The 25,452-nt window shown below is 48.1% G+C and overlaps 1 protein-coding gene across 3 annotated transcripts in view; it reads right to left on the reverse strand.

Moving 5' to 3' along the window:
• vps13b (vacuolar protein sorting 13 homolog B) overlaps window positions 1-25,452 on the reverse strand; it is a 328,377-nt gene that overhangs the window by 142,580 nt on the left and 160,345 nt on the right. For 2 of the 3 annotated variants that reach the window (XM_079746793.1, XM_079746792.1), the window contains exons 25-31: window positions 24,957-25,160; window positions 18,470-18,641; window positions 16,001-16,115; window positions 12,350-12,491; window positions 10,315-10,587; window positions 9,878-10,034; window positions 9,143-9,254 (exon numbers count right to left, since the gene is read on the reverse strand). In XM_079746793.1, coding sequence (XP_079602919.1) covers window positions 9,143-9,254; window positions 9,878-10,034; window positions 10,315-10,587; window positions 12,350-12,491; window positions 16,001-16,115; window positions 18,470-18,641; window positions 24,957-25,160 — 1,175 coding nt within the window. Of the gene's footprint in view, window positions 1-9,142; window positions 9,255-9,877; window positions 10,035-10,314; window positions 10,588-12,349; window positions 12,492-13,392; window positions 13,460-16,000; window positions 16,116-18,469; window positions 18,642-24,956; window positions 25,161-25,452 lie in introns of all 3 variants that reach the window. The other variant, XM_079746794.1, reaches the window with a different exon arrangement.

Here is a 25,452-nt window from a genome sequence, read left to right on the forward strand (position 1 = left end):
TAACGATAATGGTTTTTTTAATGGATTTATAGTTTCTGTGGCTCACCGTTTTCAATTGAAACATCATACTTGCCTGGTCTATCAGGCAAGCAAGGTAAAAAATAAACCCAAATCACAGTTTTTCTGTATGGTTGGGACTTTGAATCTGTTCTAAGGCATTCAGTCAAGGATGACGGTGTCTGGTAGTGTGGCCTGCAGTTAATAGCGTAGTCAGAAACAGACCCTAGGAGAGAAGAACCCAATGCTCTCGCTCTACCCAGTGGTCCGGCTCTCTGTTGAACAGATCAAAGATAACAGTCATCTGCTGTTCAGGACCGCCACTCAACACAACTCAGAGCTGGCGGCTCACTGCACGCCACTTGTGGTGGCATTGCTGTATGGGTGAAAATAAGATCTATCTCAACCTTTAATGTTACAAGACATGTCTGCTGAATCATTTGGGAACAAGAGTAATCCAGCTCTTATACACGTTTCTCCAAAAGAAAAAAAGAAATATGGCAAATATCACACCCATATTTGGGTCAAATAAAGGTAAATGTGGATGAAATTCTTGAATTCCATCCACGTTGAGAGGGAAAGTCCAAGGCTACATTTATGGCTGACGTTCTGACATTTCCTCCGCGCTTTCCTAGATGAACTCTGATCTGGAGCTCTCTACAACTTGCACTACACATTCTTAATGTCCAGCTCCACCCACACAGGTCACAACATAAGTCCTTTGGAAAATGTTAATGAAAAAAAAAAAGACATATTTTCTCAGGCTTGTCCACCTCCAGATATTCTAAAACAATTATGATCATGCATTAATCCTTAGGGTTGGGGTGAGGAGAAATATCTCTTTGGCGTTTGAAAAAAACAATGTTTGTTCTGGTTGACCCTCCCTTCTTGCATGTTCTCGCTATGTCTTGCCTGTCTTTGTGTCAACCCGAGGTCCACTTGGCCTGGAGACTGCAATGAGTGGGAGTTACATCGAGAAACCAACGCTACAGGGTTGATTTAGCGTTGTCCGTGAACCGCCCGATCGCCCTAGGACAGCTTTGCATAACCACGACGACCCAGGAAGCATTGCGGCAATGGTGACCATGGCCTCTGGGCCTGCCATCGCTCTTAATGCTGTAGGAAACCTTTAGCATTACTAACCTGAGATTACCTCTGCCTGACTGCTCCTAGAATCTGCTTTCTGAGGCTCGGCTGGCTGAGGTCCAGCTCACTTCTCGTGGCGCTGTGCCATTTCCCTTTAAGAGCCATGCAAAGCCCCTTTCCCTGCCCCCCACCCCCCCAAACTAAAGTACCCTGATGGACTACTGAGTTACATTATGGTGATTGAAACATTTGCCTTTAATATGCTGTAACTGCACAGAATTTATGGCAATCATGTACTGCACAGCGGAATCAGATGGGATTTTTTTTTTATTTGAAGAAAAGCTCTGTTTTTAGATTTGGAGTCATTAAAAAAGGCTCTTAAAGGCTGTACCAGTGCCGCACGCAGACCAACTCAAAGATCAAAACATCTATTTAGCCAAAGAAGGAGCAGTGCAATTAGAGAGATTTAGTAAGTTGGTTTCTCCCACAGTTAAGTTTTAATGACATGCTGGCATATTTTCACTAAAGCAAAAGATAAATCATTAAGGGTGTTGGACAGTAAACTGAACCATTTTTGGTTGCTATTCCTTTTTTCAAATGAAAATACCAAAGTAGAGAAAGCAATGCTCACTTTGAACAGACTAAATCATATCAACTAAATCAGGAAAGAGCGACACAAACAACCATTTGGATCTACAATTCCTCATTGGCAAAGTCACAGCTACTGCACACAGAATAGCAGTGTACACGTTTTACAACTCTATTTCTTCCTCGACTATAGTTAAAAGCACCCATTTGCGGTGCACAACAATTATCACCTATAAACGAGTTTGATGGGTACGGTTGGACTGGGCGATGCATACTTCAGGCGTGGCGACTCGGTCGGGGGAAGCTTTCAGCTCCTTAACCCAGCACTCCGCGACGCTCTCCGCCAGACAGATGTTACGCAGACGAGGAACCGGCGGCCATCATTGCCTACGAAAACAGTTTACTGTTTTAGCTTCTAGGCGGCCGGCAGCGCTTCAAAAGAAGCTCCTAAATCACCTTATTATAAGTGCAGGTGCCGGGTGTCACTGTGTGTGGCCCGGCTAGCTCCATCGTCGTCCCGCCACCCGTCCCCGTTCCCCTAGGCAGCGGTGGCAGCGGAGCGAGGCGGCTGCTCCTCGCCGAGGTAAACAAACAGGGAAATGGGGCACTTGGCAGCAGACTAAAGTGAGTGATGAGGCAAGTGTGCAGCGAAGCTTCTAATGAATCATTTGCTGGGAAACCGGTTTGTTTTCTTCATTATGAGGGGGAAGGCGGGAAAGAAAACATGCAGAGGCGAATGATTGTTATGAAGAAAGAGAGAGCGGGTCAAGAAAAACAAAACGAAGAGGGGGATTTTAAAGGGGATGTGAACACAAAATCGTTTTGCTTTTTTTGACGTGGTATGATGTCTTGTATGATCTTCAACAAAGTTATCTATAGCCCCCTACACACATGCAGTCTTTCCCTTCAATGTTCACGAAAATTTCCTGTGTAGGGTCATGGGAGAAGGGGTCGAAATTCCGGGAAATCTGCACCACCAATTTGTGCGCTCAAGACCCGTGGACATTTCCGGATGACTGCCGGTAGGGCCGTGTTGTGAATGAAAGCGTTCACATTGCCAGGAGAGGCACCTAAAGGTTTACGTCTGTCTGGCGTAAGAAACGTTTAAGTGGAGCGAGCAGATTCCGAAATTGGGGCTCGCCTGCCAGTCCGCGAGTTTAAAGGCAGCTGGCATCCCTGTGTTTCATTACGGCCATCTACTGGACTGTCTCTTGGCCCATCCTTTCTGGCATTGTTATGCCGATGTGTTAACCAACACAAGACGGAAACTGAATGTGTAAATAGAGTGTTTGCCCATAGGGCTCAGTTCTGTCAGTAACCCAGAAGCACCGCCATTATGGAGACACTGGGCTGAAACAACCAAATTGATTACATGTTGAAAGTTCAATTTAGGCCGATTTGGGACGTCTTAACTACAGAAAAGTTCAGCAAAGCTTGAGGAAGCTGCTAAGGTATGCAGAGAAGGACTTAGTCAACAGAAAAGTTTGCAGTATTTTGAGAAATGACGGTTACGACGACCCCAAATCTAGTTGCGTTCTTTTCGAATGCACAACAGAGATGACATTGAAGTGCCTCAGGAAAGGCACTTCAATGACACAACAAAGGGACAAAGGGTCTGTGTGATCTCTGTCTGGGCAGTGGTTGATGTTGATGGACACGTCATAGAGAGGGTAAAGCTTCTCAGACACTTCAGAGTTAACACCATGGTGTGTGGCACACTTTATATACAACATCACTCATTATAACGCTTATACACAACAACGATACTAGCTTAAAGCTACTTCTTTCTCGATCTCTCAGCCCAAAACCCATTTCTATAAATCTTAAAGATCCAATATGGGTTGAAACAGGGGGTTCCCTTACACTTCAAATTATATTTATAATACATGAGTTGAGGATATCTCCATATCTATGTGAGAGTGAGAGAGAGAGAGAGAGAGAGGGCTGATATCCTGCAGGTGGTGGTGGTGTGGTTCGTTTCCTACGCGGCGCGAGCAGAGATTAGTCCACACGAGAAGCAGCAGGACCACCTAGTCCTACCACCGGAGTGGACGTTAGTAGCAGTACCAGTAGAGCTGGCCGGGGACCGGTGATGACGTGAGTGCTCTGAAGCTTCGAGCAGCGACGGCTGCATCATCACCTCTCCCCGCGGCCCGGCCTTCACTCCCAGCCAGCCTCTGCATAATGGAAACTAGGAGCAAGGAACACCACCGACCAGACAGTTCTATTTAACAGTAGAGGATGGAGGACACTCCAAGTGCCATGTTTGTTGACAAACTATTTACTGCGGTTTGCCCAATTGCAGTTGGTTTCAAACCAGTGGGTGTGTCCTGGTGTTAAAGTAGTGAGCTGCCTGGCAGACTATGATATTATGATTGGTCAGAATGGCAAACTCCGTCAATTTCTCACCATCTCTATTTACAGAACTTTAGAGAAGGCAAACAATTATACAATCGAGGTCAAAGTGTGTGTAATGGAGGCTAATGAGCTCATCCATTTCCCATCCACGCATTCACACACGCAGACAAGCACAAGCACACACACACACACACACACACATTACGATTTTCAAAAATCCCAAACTGTCAAAAATGAGATTTATGTTCACACAGTCTTCTTTTTTTCTTCGTCTCTCTTTCATTGACCTTTTTTTGGAAGCCCATGCGGCCTTCAGAGCGGAGCTCCCTCCCTACCCAGCTCCTCCAGCCCGCAGTGGCCCCTCAGTGGTCCCGCAGCGTGGCATGCGATGGGACGCTGCAGCGTGCCAGCATCTGATTAGTGACGCGCCGGGCCCTGGCCAGGCGGAGCTGTGTTTATCTGCCGACGGGGGGATCCCCGTCACTGGCTCTTATGATGATATGTGTGCGGGCCAAGCCAGGCAGCCTTTCAACGGTAATAGAGGGGTTGGTTGACTGGCTGGCTGGCTGGCTGGTCGGGTAGCTAGCCACAGCACAGCAGTGTGGAAATGGCACCCACGGTGGCGGGAAGCTGTCACAGTCGACGACGTCGTGCATAAAGAGAGAAAAATGTATTTTTAAAGGGACGGTTATAGGAAGCGTGTCCTTAGGTAGGGCAGGTGGGAAGGAGTATTAAAAGAGCAGAAGACGGGAGTCATGCTGAGACACAGATGTCATCCCTTACTCATGGCTGTGCAACTGACTACTGCTCGGCTCATTTCCATGGAAACCATGAGACACGTGCAGATCAAAATCCAGACTGAGCCCAACCAAAAAAAGAAAAGAAAAGGGAAATGCTGTGTTTTGCGGCGAAGGGATGCTCCCCCGATCCCAAATGAGAGAGACGATGAGGTAACGGCGTGATGGAATCTAAGACTGTTCCATCTCGGTGCAGGACTGTGGAAAATGACACGCATCTGTACACAAACAGCCACAGGAAAACACCCGAGCACATGGGGAAATATGTGCAGACAAGAGAAGGTGAGCCACAAAGAGACTAATATACACCTACGTTTGGGTTCAGACCCACACGCACACAGACACACACACTTTTCAACTGTCATACTTAAGTGGCTTAAAGTGTTCTTGGAGGATTTGAAACCGTTACACATGTGGAACCCTTCTTCCCCTAAAAGGTCTTTAAAAGGTCTTGCGTGGATGGTCCTAAGAGGGACCACTCAACGTTAATTTAAACTATTAACATAGAAGGGGCTTCATTTGACCAGATGCCTGGGACTATGAGCAAATTGTTCCATGAAAAAATAAAACAAAATTAAACTAAATGAATAAATAATAAAAACGTGATATAAGTGAGACTTGGCGGAGAAACAAATTCATAAAGCATTAGGTGCATGAACTCTCTCTGACATTCAGCCTTAGCTCTAATACAATAAGCATTAGCTAAGAGAGTGAAAAAGAGAGAAAGAGAGAGCGAGAGAGAGACAGAGGGGTTGGTAGGAGCGATCTGTGAGGTTTGACTCAAACCACAAGAAAGTCAAGAGGCTGAAGGCATGCTGGACATTTCCCTGAGTATCGGCTTTTCCAATTCCAGAAAATGATTTCAGCTGTGTCAATTGACGGAGACCTTATATGGCGCGTGATTGGAGGAGGAGGTGAGGAGACAGGAGGAAGGGGTACGTGTGTGTCTTTGTGTGTGTGTGTGTGTGTGTGTGTGTCTGTGTGTGTGTGTGAGGAAGCCACAGGGGAGCCGGTCCTCTCAGGGAGCAACACGTCCAACACCACATGATCAAATAAGCGCAGTGCTTGGTATCCACTTTACCTCACAGACCTTACAGCTCAACACGTTTATTTGAGCTTCTTACGGGAGGAGGGGCTGGGGGGTCTATCCACTCTGCATGATAAATACACAGAGGACCCCCAAAATGTTCAGCATGAAAGGGAAGCTGAGACGTGTGTGTATGTGTGTGCGTGTGTGTGTGCATTTGTTCGTATGCGTGCGTCTGCTGCGGGAACACACAGGAAAGACATTGGGTTTCACACAGAGTGGCACCCTGATAGGCCCAGCATGTCAGGATGTTTATGCTGCGTATACACGCCGGCCACTCCACCCCAGTTCAGTCTAAACGCGGCGTCGGGGGGGGGGGGGGGGGGGGGAAATTGAATTCCCCGCCGCACTCTTCCAGGGTGGCATTAAATCCTGAGGTAATCATTTGATCTATGGTAGACACTAACATCACGGCTGCGTGCTCGTAGATCACTCGTCCGATTATGACGTTGGGTGTAATTAGCGGTGCCTCTCTTCAAGGATGCAGCTGTAAAGCGCATGGCTACCGGCGCGGAGGCATATTTCTCCCCTGCATGATTACAGATTGTCAATGTAGGTTTTTCTAGGCGGCGCGGGGCGAGCGCGCTCAGCCAACAGTGACTGGTATGAACACAGAGGGCCGCTAAGTGCTCTGCCACGGCACAGAGGACTCCAAACACAGGAGCATCAATCAGGGCAGCTGGGAGCCGGGGAGGCTGTGAACAGGGGAGGTGGGAAGGGATCATTCCTGGAATGATCAGCTCCCATATGCACGCACACACTTCCGTGGAAGTGTGTGCGTGCATATGTGTGTGCGCATAAGACGGTGATAAATTAGCTTTGCAAGAAACTGCGCCTGCAGAGCGTGTGTATGTGTGTGTGTTAGTGTGTGCGTGCGTGCGTGCATGCGTGCGTGCGTGCGTGCGTGCGTGCGAATGTATGCATGTATGAAAGTGTGGGAATGTTTTTGCACATTTGTATGTATGTATTTATGGATATGCATATATGTATGTATGCATATGTTTGTTTGCATATATGTATGTATGTATGTATGTATGTATGTATGTATGTATGTATGTGTATCTATACATGAACGCATGCATGTATTTACGTGCATGCGTGCATTTATATGTATGTGTGTGTGTATGTATGCATGCATGAATGCATGGGAGCTATGTGGGTAACAGAGCCACAGAGCTGCCGTTCCTCTCGGTACCAAACGAAGAACAGCACGAGCCAATACGGAGGGAAATTACAAAGTGGGTCCAACTTATTTTCAGGGTCAAAGAACTTCTATGATCATTTTCCATGCCCACAAGGTCATCGCTCAGCGGGCCTGCATGACAAGTGTCAACAAAACAGATGCTGCTGCAGTCTCCATGGCGACGCGGCGAGTAAAACTCCCTTGAGCGGCACTAGCCCGACTCGACCAAACAAACAACAACACACTCCAACACAGTGCACGGTCCAGATGGACGAAAAACAATGAGATGAAAAAAATGAAAAAACTAAGAACAGAAATCCCCCATGTGGATGGAAAACAGTAGCTATGGTAACTGATCAATAACATCATTGCCTCATACATCAAAGCGGCAGAGCGGGGCTCTCTGGAAGAGATTTAGGCCGTGTTGCGCCGAGCGCAGCACTTCTCTCCATCGCTCCCCCCCCGATGGCTTTGGTGCTGTCAGACGGGCCCCCCCAAGGACCCCCCTGGACCCCCTGTACGCCCCTGTGCTGCATGCAATCTCTATCACGCTGACACTTCACCCAACTGAAGGCAGCAATAAAGACCGGAGTGGCCTCACCTCGTCTTTGGGCGTTTCTAAAAAAATATTGGGGGGGTGGGGGGTCGTGGATTGAGGAGGGTTGGTGGTGGTTTTTTTTGGTCCACCTTTCTTTCTTCTTTCCACAGTTCCCCCCCCCCCCCCCCCCCCGTTCTTTCCCTCCGCTCTGGGCTCCCTTTGTCAGCTCAGCGCTCACCAGCAGCTGTACAAGGCATTAGGCATCACTTTTATCTCGCTCATTACATATGTTTGCCAGCTCCATCTCTGCAACCCCCCACCCGCCTCCACCTCCCTTCTATACACTGCACACACACACACACACACACACACACACACACACACACCCACACACACACACACTCACTCAGGCATGTGGACACACATGGTGGGGCCTGCGGTTTTCAGGCAGCTATGACACAATCCAGACGCTCTGGGCTGCCTATGGCGGGAAAATGTGTTTTGCGCTGAGCTATTTCCGTCAGAAGTCCGGCCTCTCCGCGGCTCCCAGCTTTGATCCACATGGCACGGGGAGGAGGGGGGGTTTGTATCAACAGTCTTGTGTTACAGTTGGAGGGGCCGATGGACCCCCTAGGTGTCACTCAGGCCTTTTCTTTTATCGCTGGGGGGTGAGAAAGGAAGGGGGGGGGGGGTTGGACACTGCACACCCTCAGGCATCAGAGTCGCCCCGCTCACACGGGATGTGTGCGTGTACATGCAGGCGCACACACATAATGACGAGACGGAGACTCGGCCACACACCCCGATCCAAAGGACCTGCTCATCCCATCGTGGCTCTGATGGAGTGATGAAATGAGGTCAATCGGCACAATTGAAGGCGAGAAAGCGTGTGTGTGTGTGTGTGTGTGTGTGTGTGTGTGTGTGTGTGTGTGTGTGTGTGTGTGTGTGAGCAAGAAAGAGCAAGAGGCAGAAAGGGAGAGCGTGTATACTAGGTCATGAATGAGCTGTACGTGTGTATTGGCATTTGGCTGTTATGATAAAGCTGGGAGTGAGTGTTAGGGGATGTTTTACTACTATGGGGGGGGGGGGGGGGGGGGGTTGAGTGTAAAAGACAGCAGTTGAACTTCAGAAGAGAGCAGGCGATGCAGACTCAGTGCTACGCGTCCCATACCTAGCCCTGTTTCGGATCCCGGGACTAGTTTATTAGTCCAATTGGCGAAGAGTATCATTTGGCTTCCCCTTACAATGAAATGGAATGCCCAGCAAGTCCCCAGCAATAAATGGATTCACTTTTAAACCTAACGTATAGTCGCCCTGTTTTAATTGCGGGGGCTAATGTGACCGAAGATGCCATCCTCAGCACCCTAAAGCAGGGTTTATGCTGTCCGTAAACAGAGTACGCAAACGGCAACTCCATAGCATCGTTACGGCAAAACAGCCTTAAAAGGGTGGCTAGCGCATGTCGCTCCCCAGGGGGCAGTGAGGATGTTAAGGGGGGCGGGACTTACTGGTAGATGTCTTTGCGCAGCACGGTGCGGGAGAGGGGGTTATCTGCCTGGGGGGCCATGCTGACGGAGCCCAGCTTCAGCACCAGGGTGTCTTCTTTGCTCTGGTGGGACTCTACCGGATCACACATGCACACGCATACACAAACACACACGCGCACGCACGCCACAGACACACAGACACACGGGCATGCATGTTTCAGTTTGTGGTTCTCTTTGCAGTGTGGATTTTGCACACCAACGGTTCTCATGGAGACACAAATATCAAACGTAGACACACACACACACACAAAGCTAAGGCAGTTTTAAGTTGCAGTCATAGTTGTAAATGTAGAGAAATGCGTATTTGTGTGACAAACCCAGTCACAACAGAGCATATAACCTTACCATTGCGCAATAAAACCAGCAGACACAACAAGCATTGATCAATGACTCTCCGAACAATAGTGGCACTGTAACACAGTCATGTACGCATCCACTGTGGGTTCCTGCGCTACCGCAGCCATTCTTCTTAGGGAATGTCCCTCCATGCTAATGTGGTGGCTTTGCTGTGTCTGGATGGCTGTGACAAGGGCTTTTATCGAGACACCGCCGCAGCCCAGGACAAAGCGCCCCAATAGAGTAATGCTCTCTGGAAACGCACCCGTTTTCCACATGTTGTACGGACGGGGCCCGGTCCCTCCGGAGGGACCGCAAGTGCGTTTCGTAGAGAAGCCTAGTGCCTAGTAGTAGACAGACCTGTGGCGGTGTGTTTGTCCTGCGCCCCGGGGCAGAACACTCGGATGGTGCTGGTGTTGATGTAGATGAGGGGCAGGCAGCGGGAGGTTAGGGCGTGGCTCCTCATTGGCTGGCCCGACGACTTGCCCCGCTCGCGGTAACGCCTCGGTACGGTGGCCTGGAGTAAGGATTGGGTTTTCGATTTGCATAGAGCATGTCAGCGTTGACGGTGGTTTGTGAATGTTAAAGGAAACTAAAAAAAAAGTTGAGTAAAGCTGTTCATTAAAAAGTGTGGAAATGGATAAAAAGTGTATTATTATACATTTGAATATAACATTTAAAGCAACTCTTTATTCCTTAAAAGTCCGATTTGACATTTGAATTGACACTTCTTATGGCCGCAGGTCCTCATGAATGTCCCCATAAATCCGAAGGCCACTGCTCCCCAGGACTCCTACCTGGAAGAGGCCCATGACGGCGGCCAGTAAGGGACAGGAGAGCACCACGTCGAAGGGCTGGGCGGTCAGCAGGATCTCCCGCAGGTACTGGGGCGAGCCGTCCGCCAGGGGGTCTGCCACCCCCCGCTGGCCCCCGGCCATGCTGCAGCCACGCGGGGGCCGCTCGGGCCGCGTGGTCAGCTTGTGGCGGACGTTCTTGGTGACGGCCTGGGTGTAGGTGATGGAGAGGAAGCCGTGCTGCTGGTGCGACCCCTCCAGGACCCGGGCTGCCGTCTGGCCGGTGACGAGATACAAAACTCACTGTAATGCGCTGCAGAGGCCCAGAGACTGGAGCACTCGCACAGAACAGGGCGGGATTATAATAAGGGGGATAAGGGTGGCGAGTCCTTTTTCACAGAGGGAGCTGACTTCCAGAGATGGACATACTTATTGACTGGAGGGGGAAAATATCTTATATGGAGATCATGCACAACTTTTCATGAAATGATAGCATCCTGGTGATCTTTTTTGGTCGAAAAAGGTCTACTTCACAGAGGACATCATAGGGGCGAATACAGCTGCAGCTGAAGCACACTGAAGTCAATTATCGGTCTGGAGCCACGCAAGGGCCCATAATTAACGTCATGATATATGAATGTGTTCACCCGCTTTAATACACCTCTGTGATGAAGGCCTATCCAAAAATAGTCAAAACAGAAAGGGTTGTTCAGTCTCAGTTTCATAAAGATAGACCAAGTTAAGTTGTCTACTTTACACACTAGTATGTATTCATTGTGTCTTTAAAAGACATTGGAAGCGATTTTCCAAGGGAATTATCACGTGTAGTAAAGTAGGTACTCTGTGGATCCCCTGCAGTCCAAACAAAAGTAATGTCCCACCAGGAAGTCAGCCCTCAGCAGTGTGGTCCATTGATCTAGCAAAGCAAGCAAAGCTAAATCTACTGCTGGAAGGGGAGCGCGATGACGGTACATCTACCTAGATGCTGTGCTTTAAAGTTAAAGACTGGAGCTGTAAGTCAGCCTCCTCTATGAGACGCCATACTTCAAGCCTGCGACTACAGCCAGCAAAGCACTGTGCTCTGAATTAGTGGCAATGTTTCTTGCTCACCACAAAGGCAAAATCTCCGGCCTAATGAATGATTTGAAAACTTAATTACAGCACAGAATTTATTGAAACAAGGCAATAAGCAAAGAAAATAAACTCCAAGTGGACCATGATTAAATGGAATATATCACAGAAGGGAGCAGTCCCGTTTGTTACCCTGGACAACGTTTGCTGGAACTTCCATTAACAGTGCCGCAAATTTATTAGCCCTTAGCCAAACAGGCATCCAATTGATCAAAATTAAGTATAAGTGAAGTAAACTCTGCGAGTCAGAATTTGGGGAGTGATAAAGTAAATATATACCATATTAATATCTTTGTAGAAACAAAGTAGGTCTGGAACAATGTAAATCAAGAAGGCAGCCTGAATGGCTTCAATCTGGCATAGTGCAAATACATGAAACAGAAACACTGATGGCAGATTCAATTTCACTGCTCTCAGACTGAGTCGCCCTCAGGACTCGGAAAATATGTTGCGACAACCACCTGAAGTGGTTACTTACACAACAATGTGTAGCTACCACCTCGGAGCACAACGCTTCAATAGGAGGGCTCAAAAGAACTCTTATGGCTCCATAAGAACCATATCAAAGCATTGCGCTCATGAGAAGTCTACCTGAGGGCTGCTCTGGAACCATGAATACAATTTAAAACAAATGATGGCACTGTTGATGGAAGCTGAGCAAAGTCAACCAAACCAGAGAGAGAGAGAGAGAGAGAGAGAGAGAGAGAGATGAGAAGAGAAAGTATGAGAGGGGGAGAGAGAGCGGTAGAGAGAGAGAGCGAGCGATAGAGAGGGTGAGTGGTAGAGAGAGCGTTGGATAGAGCAAGCGGTAGAGAGAGAGAGAGAGAGAGAGAGAGAGAGAGAGAGAGCGAGCGAGAGCGAGTGCGCGAGAGAGAAAGAGAGGGACTAGGAAGAACTTGGTTCTTACAGGGGGGAAAAAGCCAGAGAAGTGGCTGAAAGAGTCCTGCTTGCTGACGGGTCGAACCAGCACCGTGCGTCTGTTCAGCTTGTCAGTGCAGGATAAGATCACTCCTCCACAGCCGCCCGCGCTCCGCACACCCTCTGCCGGACTGGTGGTTGAGGAGCGGAGAGGAGAGGGGAGGACCAGCATGATGGACCAAGGAGATGGAGGAAAACCACAGATGGGAGAGGAGAAGGGGATAAAGCCAAAGAGAAACAGGGTGGATGAAGTAAGGAGAAGAAGATAAGGGACAGAAATGAGATGGGAGATAGAGCCCGATCAAGAGGAGATGGGAGGGGGGGGGGGGCACACAAGGGATTGGGGAAGAGGAGAGCAGAAATGAGCTTGGAGCTGGGAGATTATTCCAGCAAATCAAATTAGGGAAAAAGAGAACTGATTACAACCAAAAACAGCAATGTAGGTTGAACTGGGCTGACATATCGAGGGCAAATGGTCTCATGCTATCCAAACATGCCAGGGCTTTGATAGGAACACTGTTGTATCCAGTGTTTGGGTGAGCCTTGCTGGGCCAGGATCAGGCTTGGAGATTGTTCAACGTTCAAAAGCCGGCCCTATCCGAGCGTTGGCTTCAGGTGTTTACGTTGCACCTGTGCCCCTGATGTCATCCAGCATGAGACCGTTTCCACACAAGCCGTATTGTGATGTTGTCATCGGGCGACTGGAAGAGCCACATCACACAGCCCTCGTACTCCCGCCCACAGAAAACCGCAACCACCATTTTAAAATCTTTTTTGGCTTGGAGCGCTCAGCCAATCGGCACGGCTGGAGAGACATGGGAGAGTTCTGAATTGAATTTAGCTCTAATGTCAGGGTCATGCACAGGCTAGACTGGCTGCAGGTTCGATTGAAAGCCTCAGGAGTTTGTGGATCAGACCAATCGCTGTCTCTCCCCCGTCACTCCAGCCCCTCCAGACAGGAGGCCTATCAGCGGCCGGGCGGCAGAGTGTTGGAGAGGGGCTGGAAACGCTAATGTGGGACAGAGGCCTCACCACAGCTGTTTCCTTGCACTGCAGAATGAGTCCTTCATACTGGCCAGAGAGCCAGTCCTGCCCTTGCCTGGAGAGAGACACATGCTTAGCTAAAACAGCTTAACACTAACGAAACCACTGCAGCAAGTGCTTTAGGCCTGAAGGGATGTGCTGCAAATGGTAGGCTTTACAAGCAGTACTGCTGGTTTCAAAAAAGGTCAACAAAAACAGGATACAATCAATACAGGGATGCTTGTGGCATTATCTTTTTGAAATCATATCAAGAAAAAAATTATATTTAGAAATTTAGATTAAAGCAAGTGATCTATTGCTGAGTCCATTTATCCAAACACATATTGCCAGTGAAACAATGCATCATCCCGTTCAGGATGTTATTTTAAGAATCCATGGGGCAGTCACCTGTGAATGAGAAATTAAATTAACCGATAAATTACATAAAATGGAACGGAATCAAAATCAGTGGAGCAGAGCACACATCATCACATAGAACACAACCTTAACAGGACACACGATCACAGAGAAACACAACCTTAAGAGAGTGCATATTTGTTGATAACTGTATACTATGTGTGTAGTAAGTTCCGTGTGTGTGATGTAAACTGTGCGTACCGTGTGCATGCGAAAATGTTTTGTAGATCTCTATGCCCGCATACACATACGTCACTTACCCAGTCCAACTCAACCAGGCATACAGACACGCACGCACGCACGCACGCACGCACGCACGCACGCACGCACGCACGCACGCACGCACGCACGCACGCACGCACGCACAGGTGTTATTAGGGTTAGGGTTATTAGAGTTGTGTAAGGAGGCCAAAACATGCACAACACATTTATGGCACCGATTTTCACATAAGGGAAATGATTTAACGATCTGCTCCAATTATTTTCAGAAACTCCTTTCAGCAATCAGACCCCCCCCCCCCCCCCCCACACACACTGAATACACACATCCTCTCACATACACACACATGCATGTCCATATGTGTGTGTGATGTGAGTGCATGTGTTCTTATCGGTTGACTGTATTACTGTGTGTGTTTGGCAGTAGATTTGTATACCAATGCATTTCAAGGTGTGCGCGCACACGTGTGCCTGTGCGTATTTGTGTGTGAGTGTGCGCGCACGCACACACACTCAATTGCCACAATGTGTTTGTAATCTCCTCTCTCAACCGTGGTAGTGGAGTTCTAAATGACTCATCGATGCGGACCCCCCACAGCAGCGTCTCTATCTCCCGCTCTGTCTCCCTTTATCTATCTCCGTCCTCTCCTACCATGTCTCTCCCCGCTCCTATACATCCATCTCTCGCTCCGAGCCATTTGTGAAGCAGCTGGAACACATCGGCTTCAATTATGTGTGAGCGGCTCCTAGGAGCCAATGAGGGTGAACTGTCACCAGCCGTCCTCCGGGGTCGCTGATAGAGCCACGTTCTGTGTGTACGTGTGTTTGTCTTTGTGTGTGTGTGTGTGTGTGTTTTTGTGTGTGTGTGTGTGTCTAAGCAAGCAATTGAACGTGATGGCATTCCACCAAACTTTTGAAAACCTCTACCTACGTTTCCACCAATAGAGGTTATTATCGGAATCCTGCCGTCATCTGCACTCTCTCCCTCTCCATCTCTCCCTCATTACACACGCCTCCCCCATCACTATTCCTGCCCTCCTGCATTGTTTAACAATGACTGCTATCCTTCCTTCCCTGGGGTGCAGCGTTTACGTCCTGTCGCTCCCCTCGTCCAACTTCTTCCTGTTGGCTTTTAAATGTTTTAAATGAAATCAGGGATTTGATTATCTACAGCACTTATCTCCTATGTCGAACGCCCCCCTCTCTTTCCCCCTCACTGTCTCTCTTACTTTCCACTTCCATGTTACGGCATTGAGACACGAGGCCTCGGAGGCTGGATGAGACGCCTCATCCCTCCCGTTAGACCTGATTTAATCCGACCCGCCACACACACACACACACACACATGACCTGTGCTTGGGCGATGAAATACCTCCACAATTATCTCTTCATGGCTGATACATAGGGACTGGAGCGCTGGCCTCCTGTGGGCCAGGATGATACAGATTATCCTGGGCTCAGAGCCTGGAGGTCCCCCACTGTCCCTGGGCAGCTCTGACTGCTCTAACCTGGCTGCGGTGATGGAGTGCTCCCTGAAACTCCAGCCTTGACAGTGTGCTTGCACGAGCGAACGCAGCACATACACTGAACGCACAGACGGGGTAAGTCGTTTTAGGGCTCCAGGGAGGTCTGCTATAGGCTTTTTTTTCCCTCGACACTCGAAGCTGACCTGATTTGACATGTGGGTTTCTTTATTTATTTTTTGTGTATTTATTCATTTGGCCCACCAGAGCACCCCACTGATTATCAAATCAGCACCTATGGGGGTTATATAGGGTTCATGGGCATGTGGGCTTGTTGCCATGGTCTCTGTACATTGGCAGTTATTCTGTATATATTGAGGTGGATGTGTGTGTGTGTGTGTGTGTGTGTGTGCGCATGTGCGGGTGCGTGTATGTGCATGTGCAGCCTTAGATGGGACCTTGTGATGGAAAGAAAGCAACAAAGGCGGGTCCATTGGTTTGTCTTGAGTTTACTCTACCTGCACCTGTAGTGGTCGATGTTGAAGCTGACCACTTTACACTTGATCTTTGTGTAGACATCTTGGACGTCCACTGAGGCACTCAGGTCTTCCATTTCAGCAATGACACAAATCTCTGATGAATGCACAAAGAAACAGAACACATTAGGTAATGACCAAATAGGTCCCCTTATTCCTGCTCCCTTGAAAACAACACGTGTTGGAAGATTAAAGTAAAGTTTGTACAATTTATTATTTATACAGCCACAATAGTCAAGTTCCTTTGTTGTAAAGTGTTTGTGTGTGTGTGTGTGTGTGTGTGTGTGTGTGTGTGTGTGTGTATGTGTGTGTGTGTGTGTGCGTGCGTGCTTGCGGTGCGCGTGCATGCTTGCATGCATGCGTGCGTGCAGTGTGTGCGTGTATGTGTGCATGGGCGTGTTCTTATTAAAGGGTGAGGTCTTCACTGTATCTAACACGGGCCAGTTCTGCTAATTCCTGGGCTGTGGTCAGTTCCTTCACTCCAAATCCCCATGTGCTCATGATAAAGGTCGGTCAACGTTAGGCTGGATGAAGCAGGATCTCTACACACGGTCTAATCAGCCACAGGTCTGCCCGTAGACATGAGACCACATATAAACAAACAAAAACTGCGTAGTTATGCAAAAGACACACCAAAAAGAACAATGTTCAGACACACACACGCGAAACGCTCTACCACCACTAAGTGTTTTGTTGTCCAACAGCTTCAGCAGATCCTCTAGTTTCCAAGAGCTTGGAGGACCGTACTCAAACACTTAGTTTAAATAGGGACGACCGTTTGAAACAGCCTTCTGCTTAACAGGAAGATATCAGTCTGGCCCTGGAGCTCTGAAGCCTGTCGTGATGAGCGTGTGCGAGTGTGCTTGTGTTTCTGTCCGTGTTTGATAGGGTGTATTATTTGCATATGCGTGCCTTGGTGCACCTTGGGTCCAAAACAAAGAACCGCGCCCAAGCGAGGGAACGTGACTAAGCCGGCCTCACAGCGAGACTAATTAACTCTGCGTTGAGGCAAACCTACGATCTTCCCCCGTTACCCTCATTGTTTCCACTGAGAGGGAACAGAGAGCTACCATCTGATCCCTACGTTGGGAAAACAGCGGGCGCAGAGCGTGCCGAACTGCCACAGTTTGGTGTTGTGCCGTTGCCGTGCGGTGACGGGGAGAAACAGTGCGGCTCCTAATAGCAAATTAATATCTAAACAGACGGGGTCCCCTGGCTTTATTGTGGATACGGTGGAGAAAGCACCGCTCCCAGAGTCCAACAGGAACGGAGCATTTCCAAGTGTGGTGTTGATGTTGATTCATGAGCTCGGTAAACCAAGCCCTGGAGGAGAGCTGGAAACCCTTAGTCCCCTCGTCTGAACTGCTTTATCGGAGGAGAGGGAGAACGTCTATGGCTTGTTGCTTTATGCTGTCCAGGGAGCGTCGAATTGACTTCCCTCTCCCAACCCTATACAAACACTCCGTTTAGGCCGTAACCTTCCAACGCAGAACAGCGGGGGAGAGAAGGGGGCTTCTGGTTTGCCTGCCAGTGGGAAAACACATGACATCACGGTAGATTTGCTGCGGCCCTATCGTCCGATTCCTTATCTCCGGAGAGGTGTTTGCGATATTACACGTTTTCATATTGCGCGCACACCATTCTTTTGATTCACGGCGTGTGGGTTTGTTTTCCCGCCATGAGGCTTAATGCCTTGCATGCGCTGGATCCTGGCGGTGTATTTCACCTTGGACACTCAGATGGCCCATATTACAGCCCAAATCCACCTAATGCCTATTTAGGATGTTTCTTAAGTCAAGCCATCGCTGTGAGGTCCTCCCTCAAAAGGTTCCATTTCCACCTAATAAAGTCCTTAAGCTGGCCAATCTGGTGGGCAGATGCTAAATATTACAGCCACCAATTAAAGGTAAATCGAGCTTTTCATCGCCCCAGTAAATCTTGAGGGGAGGAGAGGCAGCTCACTTGGGGTACGTCACACGCTTATTTATTTGTCTTTTTCTCCATCGTCCCCGCCCTCCCTCCTCCCTGTTCTTTCCTCACCCTCCAGCTGACTTTCATTTGGTCTATTGAGGGAAAGAGTGGATCTCTGAAGGTGTTGAAATGGACCATGGTATCAGTCAGCCTCGCTTGAGGAGTTAATGAGTGATGCGTACAAGGCGCTGATCAGGAGAACGGCTTTTACGAAGGACCAACTAACATAATAAGCAATCAGATAGCTATGATTCATATTACAAGGCTGATTATAACGTTAATATTTTCCAAAGTTACTACGGCATATCGCTTGAGAACATTATCTTTTTTCAGAATAACGATATTATATATTATATGAACATAAAAATGTATCTAATGAATGATAACAAATATCAAATGATAATACATATTTAGTTCATCCTCATAATCATCAGTAGTAAACAACCCAACACAAGAACTCAAAGTCGGCGGGGCGGCTACCTGTGTTTTTGGCGGTGGAATCTGGGGCGTACAGCTTGACCGTGACCTTGGGCAGCATCCACTGCATCCAGAGGCTGACCTTCCCGCTGGTGCCCCCGATGCTGCTGGTCTTCTGCTCCAGCGTCACCGTGTCCGAGAAGGGCCCGTCGTCCCCGGCTGGCACCGAGTCGCCCTGTGGTCCGGAAAAACACAGCGGAACAGGGGGGGGAGTGGGGGAGAATGACTGGGAGCCCTCTCTTTGGAGTAAACACAGAGAGAGCCGAGCGGGCGCGCTCATCAGATAGAGCGGGGGGGCTGGGGGACGAGGAAGAGCAGAGTTTACGCTTTCATCAACATGTCAACAAAGACATTATCTCTGCGTTGTGTCGAATCGAGACCGCCGAAGACAAAGCCGAAATGAAAGTTGCGAAACAGCGACTGGCGACATGGCTCGTTTGGATCCCATCGTTCGAAGCACGCAATTTGCCACCGTGTCATAATACCGCAACAGAAAAAATAAAATAACTGTCTTTTCCTTTGTCTGTAAGTGTTCCATGCTGCCGTGCATCATGTTTTTCATCATTTCAACAAAGTCAACAAGTTTTTTTGGACATTTTCAACTAATTCCAGACAACGCGCCTGCAACCCTTAATTAAAGAGGTTAGGGTTATAGATATTGTCAGGCCTGTGAACACACAGGCTGTGAACGCACAGGCAGCATCGACAATAGAGCAGTCGCTCTATTCCTGCACAGCCCTGTGCTCAGTGTGTGGATGTGCATCTGTATCTAAGAAGCGTGTGTGCGTACACATGACGTGTGTCAGTAAACACGCCGCTGCATCATCTGTGGCCTGGGTGTCCAACCAAACATCAACCCAGCGCCGGGTTCTTCATGTATGGTGTATGACATCAGAGTCTGGTGAGCAGACCTAAGGAGCAGGGGAGGCTAAGGAGGGGGGAGTGCGAAGTGGGGAAAGTAGGGTGGTGTTTAACTCTACGCTGTCCCACCAGCACCCCACATGGCCTGCTTTCACTCACTCATGGCACGGACACACACAGTTTCTAGCCACCGCCCGGGTAGAGGGAGGGAGGGAGGGAGGGAGGGAAAGGGGGAGGGAGGGAGGGCAGGAGGGATGGGTAGAGGAAGGAAGAGTGGTCGAGGGGTTGTGGGGGGTGAGGATGAGGAGGAGACGAGAGCATGCGGATGCGGCGGCCGCGGCTGCCGTCTGCGAGCGCTCAACTCATTACTGGGGTTTGGCAACGGGATGGGGATGACAGCATTTTGGACAGTTTTTTTTTTCTGAATAAGGCGCAAGAAAAAAATAAAACTAAACAAAATAGGCGTTCCTCGCTGTCGTTTTCTCCTCCAACACCACAGCTTTTAATTGCCGTTATTTATTTATTTGACGAGAAAAAACGTTTATTCCGATGTTTTTCTACCACGTCACTCCGGTTGCCGCTGAGGTGAGCCTGGAAGAGGACAAACTGTTGCTTGTGATACTTTGTGCATTGACCTCATTGGGATATCCCTGCATTCCTGCGGTTTCATTGTCGCATGGAGGTAATGACCATGGTCGTTATCAGGGCTGCCTGTGGTCGGGGAGGAGGCTATCTACCATCTCAATTAACATACCCCCCCCCCTCACCACACACACACACACACACAATAGCTGCTGGACTGATTACAACAAGTAAAGAGAAACCAGATGATGAAAATAGGTCCTCATACAACTGGTGGCGTGTGCGTGCGTGTGTGTGTGTGTGTGTGTGTGTGTGTGTGTGTGTGTGTGTGTGTGTGTGTGTGTGTGTGTGTGTGTGTGTGTGTGTGTGTGTGTGTGTGTGTGTGTGTGTGTGTGTTTGCAGGGCGTACATGCCTGTGTGGGTGCGAGTGTGTGTCTGTCCATGTGTGTGTGGGCCTGTGTCTGCTTATAACAACTTAAGTTTAAATGTTTTGAGGATCAACTGCCAGTGATTCTCATTAACAGTAACGGGCGTCAACCATAATAAATTAATTCCTGAAAGATTCCAGAACACTTGAATCATCAAATTTAGATCCCATGGAAATAAAAAAAATTGGAAGTCTATGATTTTCGAAGGACGGAAAGATCTCTACCCTTGAACTTCCCTTAATGTGTTCAGTAATGACATGAAAAAATGATTAAGTAAATATATCAAAACTGTTGAGTGCAGTCATTTGTTATTATCATTATTTAATTCAACATAATTTTAAAGGATTCTTAGCCTGTCAGATCCATCCAAATCGAAAATTTCAGTAATGTCCGTATAAACAAGAGCTTGCACACAACTGCAACTCTAAAAACAACACAGTTTGTAACTAGCAACAACACTCCACACCCATCACATGTCTGAATTAAACGGTTGCAATGGGACCATAAAGTAAGGTAAATACTATATATGTAAGTGTGTGTGTGTCTGTGTTTGTGTAACATGAGCACCAGAGCCTTGTTCCCAACCAGGGGGCATTGAGAGACGTCCCAGTGTCAACCGCCATTTGGGGACTAATCGTCACTGAGCAGGAGTTATAACACAAAACATTGTTTGAGTTCGGGTGCGTTTTCTGTGTGTAGGTGTGTGTGTGTGTGTGTGTGTGTGTGTGTGTGTGTGTGTGTTCTGTGTGTATAGACAAGGGCTTTCCAAGTATTTTGTGGTACTCTTAGCATGTGCTTTATGCGTGGTTTGGCATATGTGCATGTACATGCATTTATACATAAATATATATATATACACGTGTGTATGTGTATGTGCGCGTGTGCACGTGCGTCTATGTGTGTGGTTAGGACTGTTTAGTTTACAGTTCTGGTCCAGTCGCTGGGATTAGGCTCCTTAGTGTCATGTGTGGAAACGGGAGCCAGCCGCTGGTGTGTGTGGGAAGCTCTGACCACTGTGTACTGTAGCGTGGTTTCATACTGCATCGTTGGACACTCCAGTGCTCCTGTAACCCTGCCAGACACACTGCTGTCAGCCCACATGCCTCCATCCTCCGGGCCTCAGCAGAAAGACTAAATAAAGTTTACATACTACTCGCCGGGAATTCATTCGCCGTGTTTTGTTTTACTGTGGTTCGCCGGCCGTTTGGGAGAGAAAACGCAATGCCTTCTTAAAATAGTTTGTGCAACCGTAGGTCCAACTACACTGGACTGCAGGAGGACTTTTTTGTGTTGGCGGTGTTCACTTGTATAGTTCCCGACTATTGGTCGCCAAAAATAACTATTCTTTGGTATAGACGCTCACAATCTCCTCTCTCTATGGCCCTCCCATGGCTCCCCTCCCCCCTCTACCTCCCATCAAGGTGAGGCCTTGAGGACCAGATGTGGCGCAGGCTCAAGGTGCTCCGTGCACGAGTTGCCACATAGGGCCTAACACACACACACACACACATCCCCCCATCCAAATACACACACACACACACACACACACACACACACACACACACACACACACTCACTCACTCACTCTCGCACCCACCCAGCCATCCATATACACACACACCCACCCAACCACCCATCCACGCACCCACACTACACGGACAAACACACAGGGGGAGCTGTTTGGCCAGCCGTCCACAGAACCCGTTGTAGAGTATAATGTTTAATTCCAGGGCCTCTGCACTGTAAACCGCCTGCGGAAGTGGGTTTATTTTCTCTGCTTAGTTTGTCTTCGCCCATCAGAGAGACCCAAACTCTGGAGAGAGAGAGAGAGAGAGAGAGAGGGGAAAGGCAGGAGGGAGAGGTGTCTCAGGGCAGGGAGAGACTGCCGGAGGGGATGACATAGGGTAGGGACAGGTGGAGGCATGGAGGAGCTAAGGAGGGTCAAAGAGAGACTCAAATGAACAGGTTGAATTAGAGTCAGTGATTGAGGCAAAGAAAGACACAAGGGATGCTGACTTGAAAAGAGACACAGGATCACTTCATGAGGGAAGCAATGGACTGAGAGGGGTTGACTGCATGGTTCACTTGGACAGGGAGCGATGTTTTTTTTTTTTTAAGGGGGCATGGTTGACAGGTTAGGGGGAGGAAACAGGGGCCGGGGGATAGACCGTGGGTGTGTGCGTGTGTGTGTGGGGGGCTATTGGGGAGAATGCTACCACTGCTGCTGAGACTTATGAAAACAGCTCCCACGTTCTTGCTCAATCAGCGGGCCTCCCGGAGGACTAAACACTTCTCCCAGTGTTTGTACTTATAGGTAAACACTGACAAGTGGGCTGTCAGGAGGCTCCCACTAGGGCTTCTCTGGACCTGGAGGGGTCCCCACAGCAGAGACCACCCCCATCTCTTCCTCCATCTCCTCCTCCACCACCACCACCCTCATCTCTGCCTCCTGCACCATCTTTACCACCACCACCACCACCTCCACCTCCACCATCATTTCCCCCACAGCAAATACAATCTTGTGGCTTCTCACTAAGCACACACACAAAATGCATGCTGGTATTGAAATATTAGTATTAATAATGTCTCAACACAATAATAGTATTGTTATTACACAACACACAGACCATGCGCACACACAACATAAAACGAGATTTGCATAAAAAAAAATAATTCTGAAACCCCAGCAATTCGACTGGATCAATAAATACAAACTATCTAATGAGACGTAAAATACATGAATGAGTGCTGAGCCTGTGCTCTATTGGCTCCCAGGGCGGTGAGCAGGGTGACATGTTAGTCTGTGTGGCCCCACGGTTATGACAGCGCCACAGAGTCCTCGGTCCTGTAGTAGCAGCCACTGACTCACACACACAAACACTCGCACACATGTCACCAACACTTCACTGCTCCCCACGGCTCTTTCACATATACAACTGGAGGCAAGAATGTGCTCGCACACACACACACACACACACACACACACACACATAAACGCACATGCACATACACATAAACACGTACCCCGCCAGAGGTCAACCGGTTGCCCCAAGATAGTTAGTTGCTACGGCTACTGCAAGAGACACAAAGAGAAAAGACCTTGACCACATTGCTCTAGCCCGGCCAGAACAACCAACCCGGCCAGAGTGGAAAAAAAGAGTGAGGCCTTTATGTTGTCTCTCACACATCGGCTACAAAAAAAACAACAGGGAAGAGAACATTTCCCTTTTTTCCGTAAGCTTTAACACAATATTTAGCAGCAGGCCATGTGCTTGAATCCTTTTCTGGGGAAACTCTATTTTATCTCCACTCACGAATGTAAATACAGGTTATTGTTGTTACCCAAATTAGGGAGCAGGTTTATACTCAATCAAGCCCCTGCTTACACATCTCAAACAGAGAGCGTGGCCTATCAGAAGCATCTGCTGTGGGTATGGCAGGGGAAGAGGAAGAAACTCAAGGCCAGGGAGAGCTTTCCAGCTCTGAAACAGGCCTCCCAAACAAAGCTGAATACTTGTGTAGAGCCCAGGGCACATGGGAACACTGAGATGGCTGCCTGAAACTCTCCAAGGATCGCACAACAATATTTGCTCTTTAAACCATAAATCAGCGGTGTAACTGCATACACAGCGACGATTTAAAAAAGACGTGTTTTCATGACTCACAGTACCTTGGAAAAAGGAGACAAAAGAAGATCCACGCCAATCAAACCAAAACCGAGCGAAAAATATACAAAACACGGAAAACACAACAAAAATTGAATAATTGGGCGTTGGTGGAAGTAATTGTTACAACCTGGCTCTGAAATACTCCCTTATGATACAAACAAATAGCAGCAAGAGAGCACCAGAGCTGCTAATAAAATAAACGTCTCAAGGACGAGATGGTCAGGGGCCCAGCGTGCGTGAGAGGACCCGGGAGTGGAATCCAGCTTATTCAACTAACAAAACAACAGAGATAGATGAAGTGTGAGAGATGATATGACTCATATACTAACAGATTCAGAACACAGAGTTATTCGGAACAAAAGGGATCAATCAAATATCAAAGAGACCCAGGGGTCCCAGATATATGAAAACAGAAACAAGAAGACACACCAAGGAATTCATACAGCTAAATCTGATACTCACGCAGTGTACTGCATGTGCATACAATATATATATATATATATATATATATATATATATATATATATATATATATATATATATATATTTGCACACATATCAAGTATTTATTTAAATGCATTACTGTATGAAGTCATTGTGCCAAGTCAACTATGAATCTACAATATATATCTTCATATCTATATATCTACAAATACAATTAATTTATTATAGATATATATATATATTTTCGTTTGCATAAAAAAAATCGATATATATATATATATATATATCAATGAATAGAAAATTATATATATACTATATATGGAAAAAAAATACTTCACACTATGGTACATTTAAATAAATAAACACATGCATACTTGAATGACAAGTATACACATACACACACACATATGTATATATATATATATATAATACAATTTCTCTTCCCACATGACAGCTCCCTATGACAGCTCCCTCGGTGTGAGGCGGGTCTCCGTGGGGGGGCCTCACCTCGGTGGGGGAGCCCAGGTCGGCGGAGGGGCTGCAGGTGCTGGCGTCTGGCAGCACAGTGCCGGCACTGCTGCGGACCGGCGAGGTCAGGGCGGCTCCCTGGGGGGTCTCCGGCCCTCCGGACGTCTGGCGCAGGACGCTGTGCTTCTGGAGACGGGCCCAGGTGGTGCTCCAGCTGAGGAAGAGCTCGTACAGCAGCTGCACCTGTGGGAGGGAGAGGAAGAAGGTAGGAGGAGGTGTGTGGGAGGTCTGGAGCACACGCTGGACCCTTCCATCAACACAGCCTGGGCTGCGGGGGCCGTCCTGATTCTGGATCCAAGTTGGCTATTCTTGGATATGCAATATATGAAATATTTGAAGCATGTCTTTAAAATAGTTATTTTTTTGGTAGTTCATAATTTATCTGTCCAGCTTCAACTGACCAATTTGATGGAGGAAACAGAGAAGACAGAGTTAGCATCAAAACTAACTTGATCGTTATTGGCTGTACCGTTGC

The sequence above is a fragment of the Pollachius pollachius genome (genome assembly GCF_949987615.1).
Source record: "Pollachius pollachius genome assembly, chromosome: 1".
Taxonomy (NCBI): Eukaryota; Metazoa; Chordata; class Actinopteri; order Gadiformes; family Gadidae; genus Pollachius; species Pollachius pollachius.